This window comes from Prionailurus bengalensis, chromosome B3 (genome assembly GCF_016509475.1).
Source record: "Prionailurus bengalensis isolate Pbe53 chromosome B3, Fcat_Pben_1.1_paternal_pri, whole genome shotgun sequence".
In the NCBI taxonomy this organism is placed as follows: domain Eukaryota; kingdom Metazoa; phylum Chordata; class Mammalia; order Carnivora; family Felidae; genus Prionailurus; species Prionailurus bengalensis.
The window spans coordinates 41,520,297-41,546,061 of NC_057355.1; the positions used below are offsets into that span (position 1 = coordinate 41,520,297).

Genomic DNA, 25,765 nt, shown 5'->3' on the forward strand with positions numbered 1-25,765 from the left:
AGCTCTAAACCTGTATAAACAGTAAAATACAGACTCAGAGCCAAGGCAGTAGTGGCCTTTATAGATAAATCATAGAGCCACAGTTAGAGCCCAGCTGCTTGTCCTGTAGATGTGTCCCTCAGCAGACAGAGTACTCTTTCCTATAGTACCCCTGTGGTCATGTCAGACATTGGAAGTATACTGGGTACCTTTTCCTGCAAGTCCTATGAAACAGCAAAGAATTAATGTTGTCTCTTTAAGGAGCATCAGCAAAGCCAAGGTAGCTCACAAATTTTATGGTTCCTATTCACTGGTTTTTACTTAGCAAAATTTAGGATGTTTTGAAGTCGATAAGCATTAAAGGTACAGCATAAAATGTCCAAAAAGCAAACGTGTTTAATGGAATAACTGGAAGGATTTCAGATATGAATGGTAATAGAATGATCTCTCTTTTATCTTTTATTTAAATAACTATGTGGCATGATTTGTTTTCCAACAGGATGTTTTGGTCGTGAATTGTACAGCAGAATGGGCTGCCGCCAATCATGTTTTAGCAACCTGTAGGACAGCACTGAAACAGCAGGGTGTTCTGGGATTAAATATGGCTCCCTGCATGAGAGCATTTCTGGAGCGGCTACCCATGATGCTTCAGGAGCAGTATGCCTATGAAAAGGTAACCGATTACACTCACTGCTACAGATCTGCACATGACTGCTGCTCCAGCATTTGAATTGCATAGCAATTAAGAGCATAAGGTCTAAGGAAAATAAGTGGGGCTGTTTGGTAGAATCAAATAAAGTTAAGTCATGTCTAGAACAGTTGTTGAGTAATCCTCAGCCTGCTTTTACTTTTAGTGGGAGTAAAATTTTAAAATAACCCTCAAATTTGTATAGTGTTGGTATAATTTCTTTTCAGATTACTTATTCACTCCAAAACTTCTTAAAATACCTGTACCTTCAGAGTATCATCTTTTGTGACCCATAAATCTATTTTTGTGTGGTTTTGCCATCCTGAAGTTGAGAGATGGGGGTGGATATGGATGTTGGAGTAAACGTTCTGTGTATCAGATGAATCCATGTGGAAAGTTAAGTAGAAGAGCTAAGGCTGAAGTGAGTAGGGTCCTTAAAATACTAGAATCAGGAATAATGGAATTTGGAGCTGTAGCCCAGGCTGTGATACTGTGTAGTCTGTCCTCCAGACCTCAGTAGTCACTGTGTGCTGCCCCTAGGCAGAGCTGTTTGGTGTTATTTCCTTCTTTTTCAGCCAAGCTATATTAATACAGTCAACTGTTACTGTGCCCGGTTAACTTCACTGATGCATTTGCCTAGGTTCTCTTTTCTGAATTACTCAGAGTCTCACAGAATTGCTCTGCCACAGTTAGGGAGGGCCACAGAAGAGTGATCTCCTTTGATGGCTACCAGGATTCTCTTGTAAAGGAGGAAATGTGAGAAGGGAAGAGGTTGCCTTGGTTTAGTTACTTGCTTTTTTACCTTTATTATCATTATCATTATTATTCATGAAAAACTATAGAGTGAAAATATACTACTAAATGCAGTGTGATGTGCTGGATTAGATCCTGAAGCAGAAAAGGGCATTAGTAGAAAAACCAAATAAAGTTCTGTGGTTTAGTTAATATTGTAGCCAATATTAATTTCTTAGTTTTGATTAATGTACCATGCTTATGTGTTAACATTAGGGGAAGTTAAGTGAAGGATTTACAAGAATTCTTGTTCTATCTCTTGTAACTCTCTGTATATCTAAAATTATTTCAAAGTAAAAATCTTAAAGAACTGAACTTTTTCTTGTTTTTATTTTTTAAAGTTTTATTTATAGTTGAATATACAGAGTAATATTAGTTTCAGGTGCAAAAGAATAGTAAACTTAAAAAATACAATTACAGATTTTCAGAATACAGCAGGTTAATTCTTTTGAAAGAGGACATGTGTGAGCGGGGGAGGGGCAGAGGGAGAGAGAAAAATCTTAAGCAGGCTCCACCGCCAGTGTGGAGCCTAATGCTGGGCTCAATCTCACAACCATGAGATCATCACCTGAGCCAAAATCAAGACTCAGACACTTAACGAACAGACTGAGCCATCCAGGTGCCTGGTAGGTTAATTTATAATATTTGGTACAGACTCTTCAACTTAACATTCATGTATTTCCTCTTAGCCTCATGTGGTTTGTGGCGATCAGCTTGTTCATAGCCCCTACATGCAATGTCTGGCTTCCCTCGCTGTGGGACTGCATTTGGATCAGCTGTTATGTAACCCTCCAGTGCCACCACACCACCAGAACTGCCTCCCTGACCCAGCATCCTGGAATCCAAATGAGTGGGCCTGGTTAGAATGTTTCTCAACCACCATAAAAGCTGCTGAAGCCCTGACCAACGGAGCACAATTTCCAGAATCTTTTACTGTTCCTGATCTAGAGCCTGTTCCAGAGGATGAGCTTACATTCCTAATGGTAAGCCTAAAATTAGCTGCTGTTATATGCAGCTGAGATTGTATCATGGATGTTTAGCAAGTAGCAGACCTTCAGGATTTCCTAGCTTGGATAGCTAGAAGCATGCCTTTAGATAAACTTAAAATGTTTTGCTTTCAGATAGTCATTTTCAGTCTTATGGCAGCCCTCTATGGTGACAAAGATTGTTTATAGGAGAACTGTGAAGCACCTGTAAACTTGTTGGTTTTCAATGACATAGTCCCATATTTTCTCACTTTTTCTCCATAGGTGCCATGTTTAGTACCTCATTTATACATATTTTAGCATCTTTTCCTGGGTCATCTTGTGAGATTTATTCCACATAAAGACTCTGAATTATTTGACACTCTAATCATGTTTTAATCTCCATAAAGTAAGAATATAGAAGAGCATTCCAGTTGTTATTTCTTATTCTAATTGAGAGTGTCTAGATATAGAAACTGTGATGTAGATAAAATGCCTATGTAGATAGTGCAGGCCAGCGCTTGATCTAACAATATATTTGCTTAATTAAGATTTGTACATACAGGGGGCACCTGGGTCAGTTAAGTCAGTTAAGCATCCGACCTCGGCTCAGGTCATGAACTCGTGGTTTGTGAGTTCGAGCCCTGCATCAGGCTCTGTGCTGATAGCTCACAGCCTGGAGCCTGCTTCGGATTCTGTGTCTCCCTCTCTCTCTCTGCCCCTCCCCTGCTCATGCTCTGTTTCTCTCTGTCGCTCGAAAATAAATAAATGTTAAAAAATGTATATATATTTGTACATACAAACATTTGAATACATAAATATACAGTATAAAACAGAAATACGAATTGAGGGAAATTATCGAAGTATAGGTCATTTATTTATAGATATAAAATATAATTTTAATTTAAGAAGAGTCCTTCTGAGCCCATTTGCCCCAAATTTGTCATTTTGTAGATGAGGAAATCGAAGCCTGGAAAGATGAAGTGACCTGCTGCTGCTGTACAGCTAGTTCGTGGGGGTGGTGACTCTTGTACTTGTTGGTGCTCAGAAAACATAAATGGTTAGCTTCGAATCACCATTGTATTAGTGATAGTGATAGTAGATAGTAAAATTATTTATGATAAAGGAGAATATTAACATGCATAGTCAAATTTGGTGTGATTGTAAAACTCCTCTTAATTTCTTACAGTATTACTAAGTTCTTTTATGGAAAGAAGACTTAGTTAAGCAAAGATACATTTTGATTAAGCAAGATTCATCTTGGTGTTTATTGTGTCTTACAGGATAACAGTAAATGGATTAATGGCATGGATGAACAAATTATGTCTTGGGCAACATCCAGACCTGAGGTCAGTAAAGATAACTAAATGGTGGTTCTCAGTAAATCTTCTGATTTTAAGTGTGTGTTTGTCACCTCATGTCTCTCTTAGAGGCTGGCACATACTTGAATGAATGAATGAATGAATGAATGAATGAATGAATGAATCTAATTTTGAGATGATTGTGGTTTTCCAGGACTGGCACTTGGGAGGTAAATGTGATGTCTACCTGTGGGGTGCTGGCAGGCATGGACAGCTTGCAGAAGCTGGAAGAAATGTTATGGTACCTGCAGCAGCTCCCTCATTCTCACAGGCCCAACAGGTAACTACTGGGTAAAGAAATGGAGAAGAAACTTGGGAACTAACAATTCTGATTCCCTCGCCATTAAAAAAAATTTTTCCATTGTGTAATCTGTGGTGAGGAATAACTGAACAAAGTCATGTATAGCCTCCAAATAAAAGATTTCTAGGGTTTTTGTTAATTTTCTAAGTTTTTCTTGCTTTCAAGTGCATCAGCATCAGACCTGCCTAGTACATATTTACAGAAGTTAACATGCTCCTAATTATTGATTCTGTTTGAGGGCCGTTAACTTACAGGGATTTTTAGCTAGGATTTCTTTAACACCCCTCTCCTCTTCTAATAATTGTGGTACTATATTCCCAAACCCTTTCTCAAGCCACTGCTTTCTTACCCATTCTTCTCTACCTTAGTGAGTCCCAGGATGCGTTACTCTTTCTTGTGTATATCTCTTCAGGCTTCTGCTTCTTGATGATCTCTAGCCAGTCTTTAATATTTCCCCATCATCCTTTCCGCTGTCTGTTCTGTTAACATTATTATTTTAACACCGCACAGCTGGCTGAAATTCCTGTAGATCACATAGTTCTAAATGATTTTAAATAGTCCGATGAGCCTCCTACATCTCCTTAAGTAAGCAGTTTTATAACAATCAAGGGCTTGTAGGAACCCCATACTTATTTCAACTCATCCCCTTTAGTGAAAGGATAAAATAATTAATACAGGCATCCTAAGTATATGTAGAATCATTTTAAGTGTTAAGGCTGTATAATGAAGGATAATATAGTTCTCTGTTTCTTTACTAGGTCATATGTGGTCAGAATTGTACTTTTGTCATCCAGGCCAATGGCACAGTGTTGGCTTGTGGGGAAGGAAGTTATGGCAGATTGGGGCAAGGAAATTCAGATGACCTTCATGTCCTGACAGTTATTTCAGCCTTACAAGGTAAAATTATTCTCAATTAAAAAGCTGGTCAGAAAATATGGACTAACCATAGGAATGTTTGCTTATGTTGGAACTCATCTCAAACCTTTGCTGGATAAAGTCATAATAGGATTTTCACTTATTTAGATTCTCATTTAGGATGTACAGCCTGATTTCCATATTTTAAGCTGTTATTTTGCAAGCTGTTTTTCATGGCAGTGCTAGAATTCAATGATATAAATAACTATTTTAAGACCCATAAAGATTGTTGTAAACAAATTCTTATAAAATTACAAAACTGAAATTAGGCAACTATTAATAGCAATAATCATGCATGTGTTTCCTTAAGAGTAAAAATCAGTTTCTATGGATATGTGCAAATGTACGAAAGACTTTTACAGAGTTCTCAGAGTGCTGTCAAAGACTGTCAGAGTTCTCTGACTTGGAAAAAGTATATCCCTGGAGAAACCACTGCAGGAGCCCCTGGCTTGTTCCTTAAGTCAACTTTTACTGACTCCAAAGCCTACAAGAGAGCAAAGAGGGTTTTTGTATTAAAAGCATACAAGTAATAATGAGTTGAGAACCAATTCCGAAACAGTTCTAAGTTCTCTTCCTTGAGATCTAAGTGTGAAGAGCACAGCAGTGGGGATGGGAAGGTGGGACTCCTGGCCGGAACTACCACGTCCTGCCTCTAGGACCTTGCACAAGCTATACTAGACCTCTTTGTGACTTGGTTTACCCATTTGTAAAAGTGGTGATGATAATATCTGCCTTGTAGGTTTTATGTGAAAATAGAGAAGAGATAATCCAGGTAAAGCATTTATAGGAGTGGCTAGAACATAGTCCTTAATGACTAACTGTTTCCGTCACCCTCCTTTCCTTCCTGGTCATCATTATTTTATGGGACTGCTCTCAATTTACTAAGCTATGGCTACAAATGTGATTTAAAATTAAAGACATTGTTTTTATTACTGTAGTGCAGTTTTGGTGTTTTTCCATTCTAAGAGTATTCTGTAGCAGCTGTAACTAAAGAATTTTAACATCCAGTGATTCTTGTTGGGTTTCTTTCTGCTCTGTTCCAGGATTTGTGGTGACCCAGCTGGTGACATCTTGTGGTTCTGATGGTCACTCAATGGCCCTGACTGAAAGTGGTGAGGTCTTTAGCTGGGGAGATGGCGATTATGGCAAACTCGGCCACGGGAACAGCGACAGGCAGCGGCGCCCCAGGCAGATCGAGGCCTTACAAGGAGAAGAAGTGGTGCAGGTCAGGCAGGACATGGATAAGTTTGCCTTTGAATGAAAATATACTAGCTGTTGAATAGGGTTCTCAAATTCATGTAACAGGAGATAATGGTAAAAATACATTATACAATCATTACAAGAGATCCACTGTTTCTGGTTGTTCATTCTTGACTTTGTCAGAAGTTTGAATGGGCTTTGGTGTTAGAATGGAGTCCTTTTTCCTGAACCAGCTGGTTGGCCCAGGCTGGGGTACTCCAGGTCCTTGGAAGAAAAACAGTGGGGTTTAGCTTCTGCCCCATAGTTCTGGACACAGTATTAGTTTGAATGAAAAGCTTTCCATTTACCATTATTGTTACCAAGGCTGAGTTGTACACATATTCTGGAAAGTCAATTAGTGATTAATGTAAAATTGCCTAGCACTTTAGCGTTCACAAAGCATTTCCACATTTACTATTACACGTGGTCTAGGTCATCTGTACACAGCTACAGGATAGCAACAGTTCTTCCAATGTAGGCTCTTCAGCTTGGTCTTCCTGAGGATGATGAGGCGATAAGATTTGAAGGAGCAGGAGGGCCACTTGGGCAGGTCGGACATACTGGTCTTGAAGACCCAGAGTTGTCAGTGAAATTTATTACTATACTATATTATTACCCGAAAATGATGGAATTCTTTATTTCTTAGTATACTCTCTTCTTAATTTTTTTTTTTCTTCTTGGTTCTGTCTGTAGATGTCTTGTGGCTTCAAGCACTCAGCAGTGGTAACTTCAGACGGCAAACTGTTCACTTTTGGGAATGGTGACTACGGTCGTCTGGGTCTTGGAAACACCTCTAACAAAAAACTACCAGAGAGAGTGACTGCACTGGAGGGATATCAGATTGGACAGGCAAGGAATAAATCCATAATATGTTTCATGGTCGTAGATTCGTATTTCCTCTGTGTGCACTGAGACTCTGTTCTTTCAGGAAGACTAGAATCACCAGTTCTACTTAACCTCATGTACATTTTGTTTGGTGTACTTGATCATTTGTCATGATTTTTTTTCCCAATGTGAAAATTAACATTTTAAGGCAAACAATGTGACCAACATATAGAAGCCTTAATTCAGGATATGAATGTTTTAAAAACCCCTCTGTAGTACAACTTGATATAAAACCTTTAAATAATACAGATTTTTGTCATTGCTGTCTGCTAGTTTTGAAGTAGATGGCTGAAGTGCAGCATCATGGGTAGCTACTGCTCTTAAGCAATATTGTCCCTGTCCTGTATACATTGAGACTATCTCTGAACAAGGAGATATTTTTATCTTTTCCTGTGTCATTCCTCAGACGTATAAATGTTTTTAGTCATATGTACTTTTTCCTCTTTTATGCTCTCTGATTCTGAGTTAGCCACAGGTATTTAAAGGATTTTGCCTTGAAAGAAAAAGTTATTTTTTTCTTTGTGGACATTAGGAATTTTTTTTTTACACATTTTGGTTAACATATGCAGAAAGTCCTGAAATTAATAAAAATACAAATATACATAGCCGAAGTCTCGGAAGTGGGTATGTGGTTTAGGTGCTATGCGTTTGTCTTACTGAGTACCCTGTTATTTCTCCAGGTGGCCTGTGGTTTAAACCACACTTTGGCAGTATCAGCAGACGGCTCCATGGTGTGGGCTTTTGGAGATGGGGACTATGGAAAACTAGGCTTAGGAAATTCCACTGCAAAATCTTCCCCTCAGGTCGGTATTGTCTTTGTGTCAGTGCCTCTTTTTACTTGGAAAATCATTTACCTTTAACATTTTAGTAAATTCGTAATGAAATTTGGAAACTTCTATTACTTACTCTTAAATGTCCAGCATTTTGGATCTTGGTTTTAAATAAGCCATTAATTGCTAAAATGAATGTAAAAATTCTGCATGGAGAAGCCTGTGTCTCCATACACAGGCTGAACAATGTAGGACTATCTCCCATGTAGAGAAGAAATAGTTATAAACATGTCTCCAAGGTGTCTTATGGAGGGAACCATGAACAATCTTGTAACCTTATGCTTGCAGCTGCCATTTTAGCTTATTATTATCACTGAATTATAGAGGTATATGCCTCCTTTTAAAAAATAATAAAAAGGAAATGCAGAAAATAATAAAGTAGAAGCTAGTATGTTACAGGTTTCTTGGCTCTGCAGAAGACCTTCTGTGCAATTCTTTTAGTGGGTTTTCCTAACACGTTTAACAAGCAGCATGATTTACGAATATTTAATATGTATCTTCAACTCCAGATGCCCTATCATATATAGTCTGTAACATCTTGATATCTAGACTGCTGAATATTCCGCTAGGGATGTGGAAAGCCAGGAAACCATCTCTGGGGTGCATATAAAGCAGTTATTATCACCTCTGAAAGTAGAAAAAGCCTAACTGGGAGCAGCCCGTGGACATGGTCTTGCAGTATTATTTAAAAGGCCACAGGATTCTCTTTGGTCTCTGTTGCCTAGAGAAATGCTTTCACTCACCTGGGGTCCTAGGGATTTTAGTCAAATGCCCCTGTCCCCAACACTCCCTCCCACAGATTCAATTTAGGAGTGTGAATTTGGGTGGAGACAGGTAGGTGACAATTAGTATTTTTATTAGTAGACAATGCTTGTTTATACAGGCCAGTAGGCAAATTCAAAAGTGTTCTTATTTTCTTTTTAAAGTATGTGCTTTATGCTTATATTTTTCAGAAAGTTGATGTCCTTTGTGGAATTGGAATAAAAAAGGTTGCTTGTGGAACTCAGTTTTCTGTTGCATTAACCAAAGATGGTCATGTGTATACCTTTGGTCAAGGTGAGGCATTTTCCAGGCAATACTTTACTTGTCTTGTGTACACATGTATTCCAGAAACATTTGCCTTCCAGTTTTACAGAAAGTGCTCTAAATTGAGTTGTGTTTTGTTCTGGGTGATGAATGGCCACTGTGACCTTCACTCACTAGCTACTTTTCTGCTCCTTTTTCATGAAATTTGTCATAAGGACAAACTCTTCTCCCCATTGATAGTCTGTCATACCAGAGCCTTTGATCCTGCCAGAAGAGTTCCTGCCAAAGCCCTTCCCATCCTCCTTTCTTCTCCCTCCACTGTTCTGCCATAAACACTTCTTGACCAACAGAGCTCCTCTGGATCCTGTCTGATCCCCCAGCCCTCTCAGGGACTGGGGATTCAGGTCTTAGGAATTCATAGGCATTCAGGGTTCAGATCTTGAGTGGTTCGTAGTCGAGTCATCCACTGTGGGATTCCCTGGCAGTATATTCACCTTCTTAAATCGAACTTCTTAGGAAGGTGTAAGGCAAATGTGAGGAAGGAGAAGAGGAAGGAATAAGTCGTGAATGAGGTTTCTAATCTTGGAAGAACTCTAATGCCACTAACTGAGGACAGGAAGCTGGTTTGGAAGTAGGTAAGAACTTAGTTAAGGTCATACTGAATTGGAGCCATATACTCTAGGTATATGTATGGAGATGTCTAGCAAGTTATTGGGGATTTGGATCTGGAACTCCAGACAAATTGGATATGGAGATGTAGGTTTGCATAATGCACAATAATAGTACTTAGAACCATGTTAACAGGCTCAGGAAGCCCACGGAGAGTATAGAATAAAAAGACTTGGATGGAACTCTAGGGCAGGTGAGCACAGAAAGAGGACTGGGGAGAGTTGGCTTTGAAAGGGGTGAAAGAGAGGTTGCCAGTGAGCCAGGGTAGTGAGAAGTCTCTGCAGGGTGGGAGGGGGCTGAGGCCAGGTCATCAGAAGGTTATGTGGAGCTCCAGGGGCTGGAGCCTGAGAAGAGGCTGCTGAGAAGAGGCATTTAGGAACTGCTCATGGCTTTTGACAGTACAGTCTCAGTGTAGTGGTGAGAGTGGAAGGTAGGCTGCAGGAGGTGGCCAAACCAAACAGTTCTAGAGGCCATGGGGTAACAGGGGCTGGCCTGCACTTTCTAGAAGTTTGGCAGCAGAGGGAAAGGGAGAAGTTGGCTGGCAGTTTGAGGACAAGGCAAGTTGAGCAACGTCTTTTCTTAGAGTACAAGAACTGTAGGGCCTTTCTTAACTACCTGCCAATCCTCTCAAATAGGAGGATACTGGAGGTGCCTCTTGGTTTGAAATAAGGTGCTAATTTTAGATTTATTTATTTTATGAATAAGGAAACAATTTCAAACTTCATCCGCTCAGAATCCAGTATACCTTACCAGAATAGCAGCTTTGGCTCTAAAGAGTTCTATATGTCATCGCCATTCCACCAGAAAAGTTAGAGAACTCATTAGAAAACATAAAGGACTGTTGTATGCCATCCATAAATTTCCTCTATTTCTTCAGATCGCTTGATAGGCTTGCCAGAGGGGCGTGCCCGCAATCATAACCGACCACAGCAGATCCCTGTGCTGGCTGGAGTGGTCATCGAAGATGTGGCGGTTGGAGCTGAGCACACTCTTGCTTTGGCATCAACTGGAGATGTGTATGCCTGGGGGAGCAATTCAGAAGGGCAGGTAAATATTTATCTTGCTTGCCTCATATTCTAGAAATCTGACAGTGTTCCTCGTTTGGTAAAGGGATAAGCTAGGAAACTCATAAGATCTACCACGATGCCTCATACATATCACTTTGACACGGACTGAATTATTTGTGAGTCCAGTTGTGTATGTGTCTCTCTTGATTGTGCCCAAGTAGGCATTACACCATGGTTTTAAAAAAAATCTGATGGTATAGCAAAGCAGTTAAGGGAATTAACTGAGTATGTGTGTGTATCTACACTCATTAAGTACCTGGCACATAGTAAGCAGCACTTTAGGGGTATTTGCTATTGGCATCATCATGATTTTTACTATGGTAATGGGTGAGATTAGGTCTTAGGAGCATCAGTTAATCTGGAAAATGGAAAGAACGAACCCATACTTTTATGTTTAATAATATGACATAATACTGTACACAGTATGGTATCCATAGTATATTTGTGTTTCTGCAGGAAGTCTTGTCAGTCTTGTTCTACAGAGGAATAAACTGAGCCTCTAAGAGCTTGAGAAAAGATTCAAGAAGTTGATGTATTCAGCCTACCTTATATATGGAGGAGACACAGATTTGGGTGGGAGATGTCTAGGATGCCTGCTGCTACAGTGGCTTTCAGCCCTGCGTGCAGAGCCACATTCCCTTCCTCCGTAAATCCTCTCTGGGTCTGTCTGCCCATAGAGCCAGAGGCCCTCAAGTTCAAGGTCTCCATTGTTCATCGGTGACTCTGTGGTCACCTCATCACTATGTTAACAGATGAGGAAGCTGCTCATCATCGTGGTTTGCATGCACAGTGTCTTAATGAGAAGAGAGTTGATGCCGAAGACATCTTAGGGAGGTCACTGGCAGGGTCTTGACATGATTCTCTCTAATGATGTCAAGGTGCTTAGCTGCTGAAACACTGGGTGTCCAGTCACATCCTAGGAACAGAGACCTGGAGATGAGAATCTGCTTCTGTGTACGTTTTTATAGCTGTTTATTTATTGTTACCCAGGCATCCCATCTTAAAAGGAAATCAGTGTGTTTTAAATAAAAGCTGTGTAGATCATTCTGTTATTTTTTTAAACTATTCATGAATTAATTTCCTCTCTAGAAGTGGAATCCAAGGATGTGTTCAGTCATTAAGACTCACTGCTAGATTTGGAATAGCCTTGTTGCAGCTTGGTTTTTAGGAGACAGTCTGAGCTGTGAGGACTATTCTGATAGAGACAATCAGAATTAACTTCATTTTTTTGATGTTGGTTAGTACAGATACTTATTTGTATCTGCTACCACCTAAGGCAGATCTCATCATCTTGACTTCCTCTTTTTCTCTTTGTAATTGGCTCTGTATTTTTGTAATTTATTTCCAGCTTGGCTTAGGCCACACCAACCATGTTCGAGAACCAACCCTGGTAACAGTCCTGCAAGGGAAAAATGTCCGGCAGATCTCAGCTGGCCGCTGCCACAGTGCAGCATGGACAGCGCCACCTGTCCCGCCAAGAGCACCCGGTGAGGGATGAACTACCCTTCTCCTGCAGCTTCTCTTTCAGCAGTGCCCAGCTGCTCTGTCTGCTTGCCATTTTCAGACTGCATCGAGGCATCATTCTGAAACCGCCAGGCCTCCCCACCCAGCCAAAGCAGTCTTTGTGCTGCCAGCACTGTAAATACTTTGATAGCAGGTGATTCTCCTGCAGACCTCACACAAAGCACTCCCTCTCTGCACCCCGCCAAAGAAAAAAACCTGTCACTTAGGCAAAAATGTACAATTTTAGAGCAGCAACTAAGTGTTTTTTCATATTTATATGAAAGAAGTGATGAATCATAGCTTTCTAAGGCTTGCTGTTAAGAATAAAGATTAAAAGGTCTGAGACCATCTGTCAAAATCTTCACACACACCCCCCCAAGTTAACCATTTGAAACATGATGTCTGTGCACTGACACAGACACAGAAAAAAAAAATGTTGCCATTTTACTCCAGCATGTAGTAGGACCGATAGGCAGTTTTCTACCTTTTTGTTTATTATTAAATCCTTATAAAGCTACAAAAACATATTAAGAAAATGTGTATTTGTGTACTTAACATCCTAGCAAGTACTGTCCAGATTGGGTCCATCTTCCATTCCCTGCAAATGTGGGGCATTTATCATTCTTAAGCATTTTTTTGATATTGGGGCTGTTTCTCTTCCAGGCCCTTAAGCCCGTTATTTCTACCATTCTCTGGTGTCTAAGAGACTAGAGTTTCCCTAAAGCAACCTTGTGCCTGGGAACTGAGTATCCTCTTCCCTTTTTGCTGACCTCTACTTCTAAGCCAGAGGTCCCTGGGGAGACTCACCATAGAGAATTTTTTCTTCTAGATAGGTATCCTTAGAGAGCAAATGAGGACTGCCAAGTAAGGCCAAACAAGCAGGAGATGGTTTCTGATTAACAGAATCTGGAATGAGCAGTGCTATGCACACACTGACAATTCCACGTATTCAGGGTCCTCTTCATCTTCCAGAGAGATTTCACTTGCACTTCAGGAGAGAGGCTATGCAGTGTGGTGGTTAAAAGTCCAGACTCTGGAGCCACATTGCCTGGGTTGAATCCTAGCTTCTCCACTTACAAGCTGAATGAATGATCTTCAGACCCAGTTTCCTTGTCTGTAAAATGAGGATAAAAATAGCCCCTATTGTAAAGGGCTATAGGGTTAAACAGTTTGTGTGAAACTCTTAGAATAGTGCCCAGCACATAGAAGTACTCAATGTTAGCTTTTACTAATAATATTAATAAAATTAACTAGAATAAAAATAAGCTGGGAACTGAGCTGTACAAATCTTTATTTACACAAAACTCAAATAAGTAGGGTGTTGTATGTTTACTCTTTTATGCATTTTTAATAAGAGGTTCACCATGAATGTGGTCCTTACAGTCCTTGCTTCTGCAGAGCTCTTATTCCTCAGTACAAAGCCTTCATAAACCATGCACCCATAGCTTTCCTTCTGTCATGGTCACTTTCTCTCAGATCCCTAGTGAGTGTGGGAAGTGACTGCTGAGTTGCCCATTTCCGTTTTCCAGAATTGCCTACCTAGTCCTGGCTTACATCTTGTGTTTTATGAAGATGGCAGTTACTGAATATGAAAGGAAGAATTTGGGGTGTTTTTGTTTTCTTGTGAAGGAACTGTTTAGGCCCCATAGTTAAATGGAAAACTAAATTAAATTAAAAGTTTCCATAATGATAAATAAAAAAGATGCTTTAAAAACCAACACGCATGCATCAAGAAATAAAGGTGAATTGATGGAGAGAGGAACTGATAAATATGTGATATGGCAAATATAGACAAATAATTAGGGAACTTAGGTGGTAGGAATGGGTGTTCATTGTACACTTATCTCACCTTCTCTGTGTGTTTGAAAATTTTCCAAATACTCAAAATGAAAGCAGTGCATTTTCCTTTGTAAGTGTCCATTTGCTCTCTGGGCAGGTGTGTCGGTACCTCTGCAGCTGGGTCTGCCCGATGCGGTCCCCCCGCAGTATGGGGCGCTGAGGGAGGTGAGCATTCACACTGCGAGGGCCAGGCTCCGGCTGCTCTACCATTTCTCTGACCTCATGTACTCATCCTGGAGGCTACTGAACCTCAGCCCCAACAACCAGGTAACATGTTGGCTTGGGAAGCACTGCTCTCCAGGTCCCAGGAAAACACTTTTTACTCTCAGCTCCCAAAAGATGTAGAAAAGGCAGTAGTTCTGTTTCCATTTTGTTGCTGGTTTAGCGATAGTCCAGATACTGATAACTGTGCTGCTGGACACAATGCTTTGGTTTGTCCATAGCTCAAGGAAGTATGAATGGCTAAGCATGTGTTTTCTGTAAAGTCCAATATGTGATGTGATTTTTAAAACTTAAGCACACACGGATGTTAGCACCACAGTCTAAGTGGTTCTGTAATGAATCTGAGACACTGGGGAGACTTCCTTATCTCCTTACAAATGAGCATTCTGGGTCCTGTGGGGGAGATAAAGTTAATCTGGGTGGTTTGACTGCCGTTGTAGGACAGTCAGTAATTTAGGAAGAAAGCAAGCTGGTTATGTTTGTTTGTTTGTTTGCGTAATGTATAGACATGCCTGCCAAAATGTGTCACAGTTTGTAAAACTGTTAGCCAGAAATCTTTGGGTAGCCAGTCATGGGGCATATGAGAGATTTGACAGATCATTGTTAGAAATAGGTAATCAGCCAGGCAATAGAATACTGGGCAGCACTAAAGAAAATGTTAGAAAACTGTTTGTAATTCATGGGAGAAATGTTGATGATAAAAAGTTAAGTGAGAAAAACAAAAAATTGTATAAACAGTATGTTCTCAACAATGCAAAAAATGCACACACGGAAACTAGAAGGAAATAGATGAGAGCGATAATGTAGATTATGGATGACTCATTTGTGTGCGTGTGTGTGTGTCCTTTTCTGTATTTTCCAAGTTTTAAAAAATGATAATCATGTATTTTATCAGAAAAAAGTATTTGTAAAAAGTTAATACTATCCAGGTTTATACTTTTTTTTAATGTTTGTTTTTTTTGAGAGAGAGTGCGTGCGTGTGTGTGTGTGCGTGCTCAAGCTGGGGAGGGGCAGAGAGAGTGGGGACAGAGGATCCGAAGTGGGCTCTGCGCTGACAGCAGCAAGCCTGATTTGGGGCGTGAACTCACAAACCATGAGATCGTGACCTGAGCAGAAGTCGGATGCTTAGCTGACTGAGCCACCCAGATGCCCCCAGGTTTATGCTTTTAATTCATGAAGAATTATGTTCTAAAAGTGAGAGGTGTTATTTCTTTTGAGCCTTAGAGTGTTCCATTTCTGAGTAGCTTACTTTCTGTTACAGAACAGTACATCCCATTATAATGCTGGAACATGGGGCATTGTACAGGGACAGCTTCGGCCTTTGTTAGCTCCAAGGGTCTACACCCTGCCAATGGTGCGCTCCATAGGGAAAACCATGGTTCAAGGCAAAAACTATGGACCTCAAATTACTGTGAAGAGGATATCAACCAGGTTAGCATATGTGTGTATGTTTCACTGTCTAGCATTTTTTTAGATGAACCTTATTACTAACTAATCTCTGTGACCTTCAGCTTCTTCACTTGTAAACTAGGATAGTGGCAGTGCTTCCTTTAGTGCCCAGTGTGGTTATAGTGGGCCTAGCACACTGTTTGACTGTTGTTAGGCTGGATTGTTCATTCACTGATGGGAAGATACCTTCAAGGGACCTTTGTGGTGGTTTGGGAAAATTAGTGAGAGTTGTTTTTCATTCTGTTTTCCCTTTCTTTTAAAGAGGACGGAAGTGTAAGCCCATCTTTGTCCAGATAGCAAGACAAGTAGTTAAGCTGAATGCATCAGACCTCCGTCTGCCCTCACGAGCGTGGAAGGTTAAGCTGGTTGGTGAAGGGGCGGATGATGCTGGGGGAGTGTTTGATGACACGATCACAGAGATGTGCCAGGTATATTCATGCAGTGTCCCTTGCTGAGTCATGTGCTCAAGTGGTGGCTGTTTTTTACTGTTTCCAGTGACTGCTCTGACATGTTTTTATAAATGTAGCAAGGATGCATTTGTGAGCCTTATAAAAATCACGCTGTTAATGATGTATAGGTAAATTATAGCTACGGTTTGTGAAATGATGTGTGAAGGTACCTGTCAGTGCTTAACCGTCTACCAGTGACTCACAGTCTGTGGTGCTCTAATACTGGCAGAGGAAACAATGATGACACATACTTATACATTTATGTAATAGACAAATCCAGGACCACCCGTGTGCTCCGATTAATTCTGGTGCTTTTAGAAGGAAGTGAACTGCCAGGTTCTAGCGGAATTAGAAAAACAAATACTAAGAGTTTGGACTGGTTCTTATTTTGAGATCTGCAGTGACAACTTTGCTTCCAGATCCACTCGACCCTTCCTGCTTTGCTTAGTAGCAGGATTTTTGTAATCAATCCTATGACTGAAATAACTTCTGGCTCTCCTTTGTTGGTTATATTCGAATAGACCTATACCCTGCTCACAGATACCCCAACTCCTTCCCTGGATTGACTTTGTTACTTCCGCATACTACAGGATATTTTCTACATGGGGAAGGTTTCTAGTTTCATTTTAAATTAAAGCCACAAAAATTATAGAGTTGCCTGGTTGTCACATAACTATAAATTCCTCAAAATATTCTCTTTTCAGTATGATCTTTAGTTCTCTTGATGCATTTGATTGTCATTTTGCAAAAACCTGTTCTTTCTTTTACAGGAACTTGAAACTGGTATTGTTGACCTTCTTATACCCTCTCCCAATGCTACTGCAGAAGTGGGCTACAATAGGGATAGGTAAGGCAGTCAGCAAGTGTTTGTTGACTATCTATGGTAATAATGATAATAATAATGATAGTTCATTTATTGAGTGCTGACTGTGTGCCAGGCACTGTTCTCAGTGCTTTACATATGTTATCCCACTGAATCCTCATTAGAACCCAAAGGAGTAGGAACTGTTATTATTACCATTTTACAGGTCAGGAAACTGGGGCACTTCCGTCATGACTTTGTTATAGGACCAATTCAAATATCATACAGAGGGGAGAGGAAACTCAGATTTGATAATGAAACCTGACTTATTTTGTGTTTCTGAAGGCCCACATGGCCTCCCCTCAAGGAATTTGCTGCATCACAATTCATCAGAAAGATTAGCTATGCTATTAAGTCACAGCACTTAGTCTTAGCAATTGTCTGTATTGCCAAATTTTGAATTTTGAATCCTGCTGCATGGACTCATAAATGATAAATGATTTTAGGAAACAGAGCATCCTGGAGCAGGTAGCTTAGGGGCTAATAGACCATTCAATTGCTATTTTATGGTTCTTCTAAAAATAATTCAAAATATGGTCCCTGAGCTATCCAGAACACTAGCCCCATGGCACATGTGGCTGTCGGGCACTCGAAATGTGGTTAGAGTCACTGAAGAACTGCATTTTACATTTTATTTAATTAATTTGAATAGCCACATGTGGCAGATGACTACCAACCATATTGAACAGCACAGGTCTGGATTATGCTATAGCTGTCAGATAACTTATTTCTAATAGAAATGAAGGCAGTTTATTTGAAATATTTCCTTTAATTTTGCAGGTTCCTTTTTAACCCCTCTGCCTGCCTTGACGAACACTTAATGCAGTTTAAGTTCTTGGGGATCCTGATGGGGGTTGCCATTCGCACAAAGAAGCCTCTGGACCTCCACTTGGCCCCTTTGGTGTGGAAGCAGCTGTGCTGTGTCCCACTCACCCTAGAAGACCTGGAGGAGGTGGATCTGCTCTACGTGCAGACCCTCAACAGCATTCTTCACATTGAAGACAGTGGGATTACCGAGGAAAGTTTCCATGAGGTGAGTCTTGGCCAGTCTGCCTTCTGCTGGTTTTGACTAGAATTTTTCTGTGTAAAACTCAGATACAGTCTTCCACTTGCTGTCTGATTAACTCACGCCATATCCCGTTGCTGCCTGAGCAGCTCAGCCCCAGCAACTGACATAGCTGCCAATGGGTGGAGTTGACACCAGCACCCCAGCTTCTGCTCCTTCCTCCTGTCAGCTCTCTGCCTGCCAGGATGGGCGAGCGAGGGGGCCCAGTTGGAGAGAGGGAGGCCTGGGGTGACCAGAGTTCATCAAGCCTCGTTTGAGAACAGAGGAATTTTTAACTACAGCCTCATAAGTCAGCACATTCCCTTCTGATCAAGTGGCATGATTAGCTACCTGGATTCCTTGTTTTTATCCTTAAAATATTTTTGATGTTATTACTGTTTTTGCTGTATTTGTGTGTAATCTACTTTTATTTGTTACATAAAAAAAAAAAGCGGGTTCTTTTTGTAAAATTTTTTTTTCTCTTTTTAGATGATTCCTCTTGATTCTTTTGTTGGCCAAAGTGCTGATGGCAAAATGGTTCCCATAATCCCTGGTGGAAATAGTATCCCACTGACATTTTCCAACAGGAAGGAGTATGTGGAGAGGGCCATTGAATATCGACTTCATGAGATGGACCGACAGGTGAGATGACATTTGGAACGTGCTTGCGAGTGTTTGCAGTTGTCTTCAAAGAAGAGCTAACTGGTTACTACTGAATTTTAATGTATGAACTTAACATGTCAGTTAACTTGTATCAGATTTTCAGCTGCTCTTCAGAGACTTTACAGGCCTTATCTATGAATTTCCTGTCATCTTACTCAGGGCCTTAGGACAGCTCTGAATTGGTCACTGGTTGGATTGAAGGACCAAGCTCTCACCCAGGCTTTTAGACCCCAACATCTTACTCTTCCCCTGTCTTGTTTGTCTGTATCTCTTACTGTCCCCAGCCCAGTGTCCCCACTCCAGCTGGGTCAGTCAGGGCCCATGCAAGTGAACCCCTAAACACTGGTCTTGCAATCCCACACGAATCCCTCTTTCCCCCTCCTGCTGCAGTCCTACAAGCTCCAGTTGAAAATTCATCTCTACCGACCAGCTTTCCTCCAGGTCCATAGCCTGTAGAATTCTTTTTTGTTACTTAGAAATTTCTCAAGATATCACAGTATTTCTATATTGTGGTCTAAGAACTAGGCCACAAAGTTTAGATTTTGTTTCTTTAATTAGCCTGTTAGACTTTGAGTGAAGTGTGTGCGTATGTATGTATGTGTGTGTGTGTGTGTGTATGTATATATACATGTATAAATACACACATACATACATACACACACACATCCATACACACACACATATCATATATATATGGTGTATCAATATTCTTGTTCTGTGCTGACATGTAGTAAGCATTTAATAAATAATGAGAATGTGATGAGTGACCAGTGAAATGAATATTTTGTCCAAAAATGGTTTTTTTTGGTTACACAGTCCTTAATAGCCACTTTAGTAATACTTTATTTGCAGAATATGTTAGGGTCTTCTTGAGAGCTATACTGAGACTCTAAGGCTGTGTAGTGATTTGAAGTGTATATATATTCTGCACCCTTCATTCCTGCTTCCTTCTTTGACTCTGGCTTTGGGCCAAGTCCGGTCAGAAAACTGTTATCCCTTAGCTTAGTGAAAGCAAATCCTGTGAGTGACGCTGTTAACAACAGCCAGGGCCTAGGGTTTGTCTCCAGTTCTTCAGAATTTTAATCCTTAGAGTACATAATTGACTAAAAATGTATTGGTCACTCCTGCAGGCCAGGTTGGGACCAGGCACCCTCAGGTGCAGTTTTTCCTATAGTTACCCTGTAACATAAGAGTTACTGTCACCATTTCACAGATGAAAGCACAGAGTCCAGAGAAATGAAGTGATGTGCCCAAGGCAAAGCCAGGATCCCAAACCAGGTTTAACAGTGGGGTCTAGGCTCTTCTGCTGGCCCTTCGTTTGAGGGTCGGATTGACCCTCCACTCTCAGCTGAGCTCTTCTCTGCCCTGGCTTTGTTCCTTTCTCAGAAATGAGGCCTTCTTCCGCTCTCACTTCCTCCATGTCTCTTAGAACCCAGTGTTTTTCCCACAGCTGTCCCCATTTGTTCCCTGCCAAGCAGCCAGCCCCATACCCCAGTCTCATTTTTTTCCAGACAGCTTGGTTTGTATTCTGCCAGGCATGACAGCTTGTGTTGGGACAAACTTTGGCTAGGGTATTCCCTTTAATAACAGTGCAAACTGCCCTCACTGCCACTCCTGTTTCTTAGCCCTGGGCAGGACAGCCTTATACCAATCACAACCCCAGGGCCTTCCCCAAGGTGTGGCTCCTGTTGAGGTCCTCAGATCTTGTTTTGCTTTTTCTCATTGTTGCTTCTGAGTTGGCCAAGAGTGAAGAAGTATTTGTGAACAAGTCTTGAATGGTGATGAGTGTGTGCGTAGGGTGTGTGCATTGCTGTACAACCTTGGGTTTTTTCTTTTCTTTTTAAGTTTATTTATTTTGAGAGAGAGAGAGAGAGAGAGGGTACAAAGGGAAAGGGGCAGAGAGAGGAGAGAGAATCCCAAGCAGGCTCCACACCACCAGCACGGAGCCCAACACAGGGCTCACGAACTCATGAACTACAAGATCATGATCTGAGCTGAAGCCAGACGGTAACTGACTGAGCCACCCAGGCGCCCTCCTTGGGGGGGATTTTTTTAAACAGACTCGGGCAGCCCCTGGCAGCTCCCGCTCCACATTCCCCAGCTGACCTGTTGTGAGCACCCCACTAGGAGAAAAGAAGCAATGTAACTGGTCACACAGACTTGCATTAAAAATTCTCGTCATAGTCACATGAGCAGCAATCATTTGCCTTGCTTCTCAGATGAAAAAATTGAAGTAAAAGAAGAGGTGGAGCTTGGATTCAGACCCCAAGTCTCCTGATTAGATCTTCTGTCCTTTCTACCCCCTTCCCACAGAAAGACTTGCCAGTTTTACTTTCTTCTTTGTACGTTTCTTTTTTCTTTTTTTTTTTACAATGAGCACAAATAAATTTTACGAAAGGATAGAATTATTTTCAAAAGAAAAATATGAATGACAAAAACAGTAGAAGCTAGACACATCCTCCAGGAGCTTCTTACCCTAATGAGGAGACCAAGTAGCCTACAGAGCCCAGTGTAACAGTGCGCGGCCACATGTGATTAGGGGTATGAGCGGGGATGGCACTTGGGGGCCCAGCGGGCTGAGTTCTGTGGAGGCGGAAGGCGGGCTCCTAAATGGACTTGATCTGGGACCAGAAGGGGTGTACAAGTCCCACAGGCAGGGAGAAGCTGTAACAAAGGGGCAGGGGCGGGTGGGCCATGTGCACCTGAGTTGTGGGGAAAAGTGGGGGTCTGGGGAATGAGCAAGCGGGAGTTTCCCGGTCTCCGTGCACACGTGTAACAAACAACTTGTCCTGGGAGCAGGTGGCTGCAGTCCGAGAAGGGATGTCCTGGATCGTCCCTGTGCCGCTGCTGTCCCTCCTCACGGCAAAGCAGCTGGAGCAGATGGTGTGTGGGATGCCCGAGATCTCCGTGGAAGTTCTGAAGAAAGTGGTGCGGTACCGGGAGGTGGACGAGCAGCACCAGCTGGTGCAGTGGTTCTGGCACACGCTGGAGGAGTTCTCGAATGAGGAGCGGGTGCTTTTCATGAGGTTTGTGTCTGGAAGATCTCGACTACCAGCCAACACTGCTGACATATCTCAGAGATTTCAAATCATGAAGGTTGATAGGGTAAGTAAGCACGCCTGCCTTCCTGGCTAATGTCCGCCCTGCCGCCTCCTTGGTGCTTGCATTTTGGGAAAACTGAACTGGTGACCCTCAAGTAGGCCTGCCAATTCAGGCTTAATGTTTGGAATTCCCAGATTTAAAAAAAAATCCAGCAGAAAAACTTGTTAAGAAACATAACTTGACTGAAAACAGCCCTAAATGGATATAGAAATCACACTACCGCCAGCAACATTTGATAAATCCTCCAGTATCTTCCCAAGTAGAAGCTAAGCTTGCCACTGGGGCCATCGTGTTGCCTCTGCCCTTATTTCCTGCGCCTTTTCATCGTGTGACTTGTGTGCTCAGACGTGGTCTTGTCTGTTTTCACAAGATACTAACCAGTAACTGGCGCACGTACTGCAGAAGGAACATGAAGACGGGAACAGCAATACGTGCTCTGTGGCTGCTGTGTGGTGCGTGCCGTGGAGCAGGTGGTGTGGCTTCTCTGCGGCACAGCCCCAGCCCAGCTGCCATTTTGACAGATGGCTTAGAAATAAAAGGGCTCAGAGCCTTAAATGCACGCTGCTGCCGGAGTCATCTTTCTCACACCCATCTGACCTTGTCACTCTCCTCCTTTCAGACCATTCAGGAGCCCCCTGACTCGAGGATAAATGCCAGCTGCCTTAGTGGCCTTAAATATCTCCACAGTATGGCCTCTGTCCCTGCCTTCTGATATCACCTCTTAACACATAGTGCCTTCTGACCGTAACAGACTGCTTATCTTTTTTCCTCACAGACCACGCTGTTTCTACACTCATGTGCCTTTGTGTAGGCTCTTCCCTCTGCTTTAGGAAGTTCTTCACACCCCTTTCCATCTATGCCTGGCAAGCACTTACTTATCTTTTAGTCCCGATACCAATGTCATCTCCTCCAGGAAGCCCTCTCGGATGCTTTCCTGCTGCCCCTGACCCTTCCTGAGGCCAGACTTGGATCTCCCTCTGTCTACCTCCTGGACACTTGGTACATACCTTGAACCCAGCATTAAATTAGAATGTGTTTCCTCTGTCTCTTTACCTCCCAACTCCTCAAGAGCTGGGCAGTCTTCCGAGCAGGGCCCATCATGTTTATTCTGGAAACAGTAAGGAAAGTAGGGCCCCTTCACACAAGGACCCTTCCTGCCAGTTTCAGCGTCTGCCTTTCTGGTGTTTTTCCAGTAACTATTCCTGGAGGTTGCTGTAGCCAAAGCTGTCCCTCCCCCACTGCCTCCTGAAGCTGCCGGCCTAGGCTAGGCTTGCTGGAGAGGCCGTGCACAGGAAGGGCTATGAAAAGAACCTTTCCATAAATTTTCTACATGACTTGCCAGAAACTATAAGTTGTAAATCTGTTTTGTTGCTTCAGAGAGAGGTGGGTGGAAGAAATGGTTTGCTTCTATTCAGCTCTGGAAAAAACCCTTGCCTTGTGTCCGTCCCAAGCTACCCCTGCCATCCTGGGAGTTAATCCATCACTAATCCCCTGCCTGAGACTTTTCAGCCTCAGAAAACTGACCACTACAGGTCCTTCCTTTGTGATTTTCAGACCATCGCTCCATCTTCCCGATCAGATGCACCTGTTGACATTCCCCTTCAGTGTCTTTGCTGGTTGTTGTTTTTCTGTGATCGAGGTTTCTGTGTCCTCACTGACTCAGACCCAGTTAGGCTTGTAGGCCCTCCATCTCCCACGTCTTTGAGGTGTATTCACCAGGTGTAGGGCTCCGGGGAGGAGGAGGAGAGCCAGTTTCAAGGAGGTGAGCGAGAAAGAGAGGCCAAATGCTTTTTTAAAAACTTTTTTTTTTAATGTTATAAAAATGTAGAATCAATACCATCAGTACAGATAGTTGGGCAGCCAGTTGTGTTTGCAGGGAGGGCCAGAGAGCGTATGTCGCCTCCCTAGTAGCGGCCTTTTCCGCCTTTCAGTCAGCCTCCAGCACAGGTGGTTCTGTGTGCTGTATTTAGCGCAGCCTGCTCCAGGCACTTTTCAGCTTTGCTGCTGGTCATCGTAATGATCATTTTAAATGTCTGTGTCACTGTCAGTTAGATGGATGGACTGGGATTTAATTCACTGCTCCCTCCTCGTGCGAGCTGTGTGCTGGCAGCCATCGCAGACGAGGGACACGGAATGCACACTGGGAGGGATGGGCGGGGGTGGGGTGGGCGTGGAGGAGGGCGGTGACTCCCTCCCAGTTCCTTCCATTTCCCCGCTGGCAGGGGATCCCTGCGGCCGCTTCAGGCGATAGGGAACGAGCTCTGCTGCGCCCATAATCCGTGGCAGGCACCTCGAGAAGTTCTCTCACATGATCCTGCCGGTCAGGGCTTGCTCTCACCTTCCACACGGGGCCACTGGGGGAGTGAGGACAGGAAGGAATCCTCTTCACCAAAAACCTTGGTGGCCGTGTGACACCAGAGCCCGCCTTCCTTCCAACACAGCACAGTCTGTCCTTCCCCTCTAGTCGGCCCTGCAGTCCTGTCTGTGGAGCCCATCTTAAAGGCCGGGAGAAGTGCTTTCCTGATTTTGGGGGGGGCAGCAGTCACAGGTGCCCCGTGACACCCCGATGCTGCAGTCACGGCTCCGGGTCTCTCTCTCCACAGCCTTATGACAGTCTGCCTACCTCACAGACCTGCTTCTTCCAGCTGCGGCTGCCCCCCTACTCCAGCCAGCTGGTCATGGCTGAGCGCCTGCGCTATGCCATCAACAACTGCCGCTCCATCGACATGGACAATTACATGCTCTCGCGGAACGTGGACAACGCCGAGGGCTCCGACACCGACTACTGACCGCGCGGGGGGGCCGCCAGCCCCTTTTCTCACTGATGCTCACTTCCAGTTTCATGTGGATACACTTTTATGGTAACTACATAGATGTTTTAGGAACATAAACCGACATTACAAACAGTGGCCACATTTAGTTACTCTAAATGTAACAAAGAAATTAGATGTTTTTATTTTTCTGTGATTGTACAAAAAAAAAAAAAAAAGACAAAGTGCTCTCAGTCAGGTTTTTCCCTCCACGTTTTTGGTCACTTTTGATAAGTTTGCATGGAACCATTTTGGTGCATTTTTAGTTGGGAATGGTACATTTTTGTAAACCCACCCAGTGAACATGAAATTGTACATTGTGTATAATTGTTCATTAGAAAGGACAGTTTTACATGAATATTCATATATTTATTTTGTTTTAATTTGAATTGCCTGTGCAGGGTTCCTTATGCAGAGAAATAAAGCCGATGCAGGAACCAGAGCGTGGGCTGCTTTTGTTACCTCCAGTGGAGCCTCTGACTGAGAAAGAACAAGCTCTGGGGCTAGTCTCACTGTGACGGCGTTTTGACCCGTCAGAAACACTCCTTCACACCGAGTGAGCTTGGCTTGGAGATGACAGAGCAGCCCCTGGGAGTGGGAAGCCCCTACTTTCATTTATTCTATCATCCTGGCTGCCTTACTTCGTCCCCTCACCCATCACCCGGGGCCCTTGGGTCAGCCCGTTGGCCTGTCCTCTCAGCAACCCCCTTCCTCCTCCTCTGAAGCTGGTTTGAGTGTAACATGCTAACAAGAGCCTTTCCGGAATAGCCCCAGTGGGGAGTGGCTCTCCTAAGCAAGGAGGAAGCTAACGAGAGTAACACGATTTAACCTTGCTTGTGAGGAGTACGTGGGGGCTTAGAGAGCCTGGCGGTTTACGGTCGTGCAGTCGGACCGCCATTGCTAGTAGGCACTCCGCACGCACGAATGAGTGACCACGAGAATGAGCGGGTGAATGTGCAAATAATTTGAGAACCAGTGAGTGGCTTTCGTATCCTTGAATGGTGGATGGTGGGAAGTTGTGCATGGGCTGGGGAAGGGGTTACACTCGTGGGCATGTCAGAATGAGCGGGTGGTTCTGGGAGAGGGGGCCATCTCAAGAGCAGC

General features: G+C 42.8%; 1 protein-coding gene across 17 annotated transcripts in view; it reads left to right on the top strand.

The window, feature by feature from the left end:
- The window catches only part of HERC1 (HECT and RLD domain containing E3 ubiquitin protein ligase family member 1), a 193,301-nt gene extending 168,203 nt beyond the window's left edge, over positions 1-25,098 (top strand). For all 17 annotated transcript variants that reach the window (XM_043555213.1, XM_043555218.1, XM_043555205.1 and 14 more), the window contains exons 60-78: positions 479-652; positions 2,149-2,442; positions 3,708-3,773; positions 3,940-4,065; positions 4,845-4,983; positions 6,045-6,226; positions 6,934-7,089; positions 7,806-7,928; positions 8,909-9,011; positions 10,528-10,697; positions 12,066-12,204; positions 14,157-14,326; positions 15,543-15,712; positions 15,993-16,158; positions 16,950-17,026; positions 17,822-18,074; positions 18,576-18,728; positions 21,549-21,854; positions 24,455-25,098. In XM_043555213.1, the coding sequence (XP_043411148.1) occupies positions 479-652; positions 2,149-2,442; positions 3,708-3,773; positions 3,940-4,065; positions 4,845-4,983; positions 6,045-6,226; positions 6,934-7,089; positions 7,806-7,928; positions 8,909-9,011; positions 10,528-10,697; positions 12,066-12,204; positions 14,157-14,326; positions 15,543-15,712; positions 15,993-16,158; positions 16,950-17,026; positions 17,822-18,074; positions 18,576-18,728; positions 21,549-21,854; positions 24,455-24,640 (3,153 nt within the window). In that variant the 3' untranslated portion in view covers positions 24,641-25,098. The remainder of the gene's footprint in view (positions 1-478; positions 653-2,148; positions 2,443-3,707; positions 3,774-3,939; positions 4,066-4,844; positions 4,984-6,044; positions 6,227-6,933; positions 7,090-7,805; positions 7,929-8,908; positions 9,012-10,527; positions 10,698-12,065; positions 12,205-14,156; positions 14,327-15,542; positions 15,713-15,992; positions 16,159-16,949; positions 17,027-17,821; positions 18,075-18,575; positions 18,729-21,548; positions 21,855-24,454) is intronic.
- The last annotated feature ends 667 nt before the right edge of the window (positions 25,099-25,765 follow it).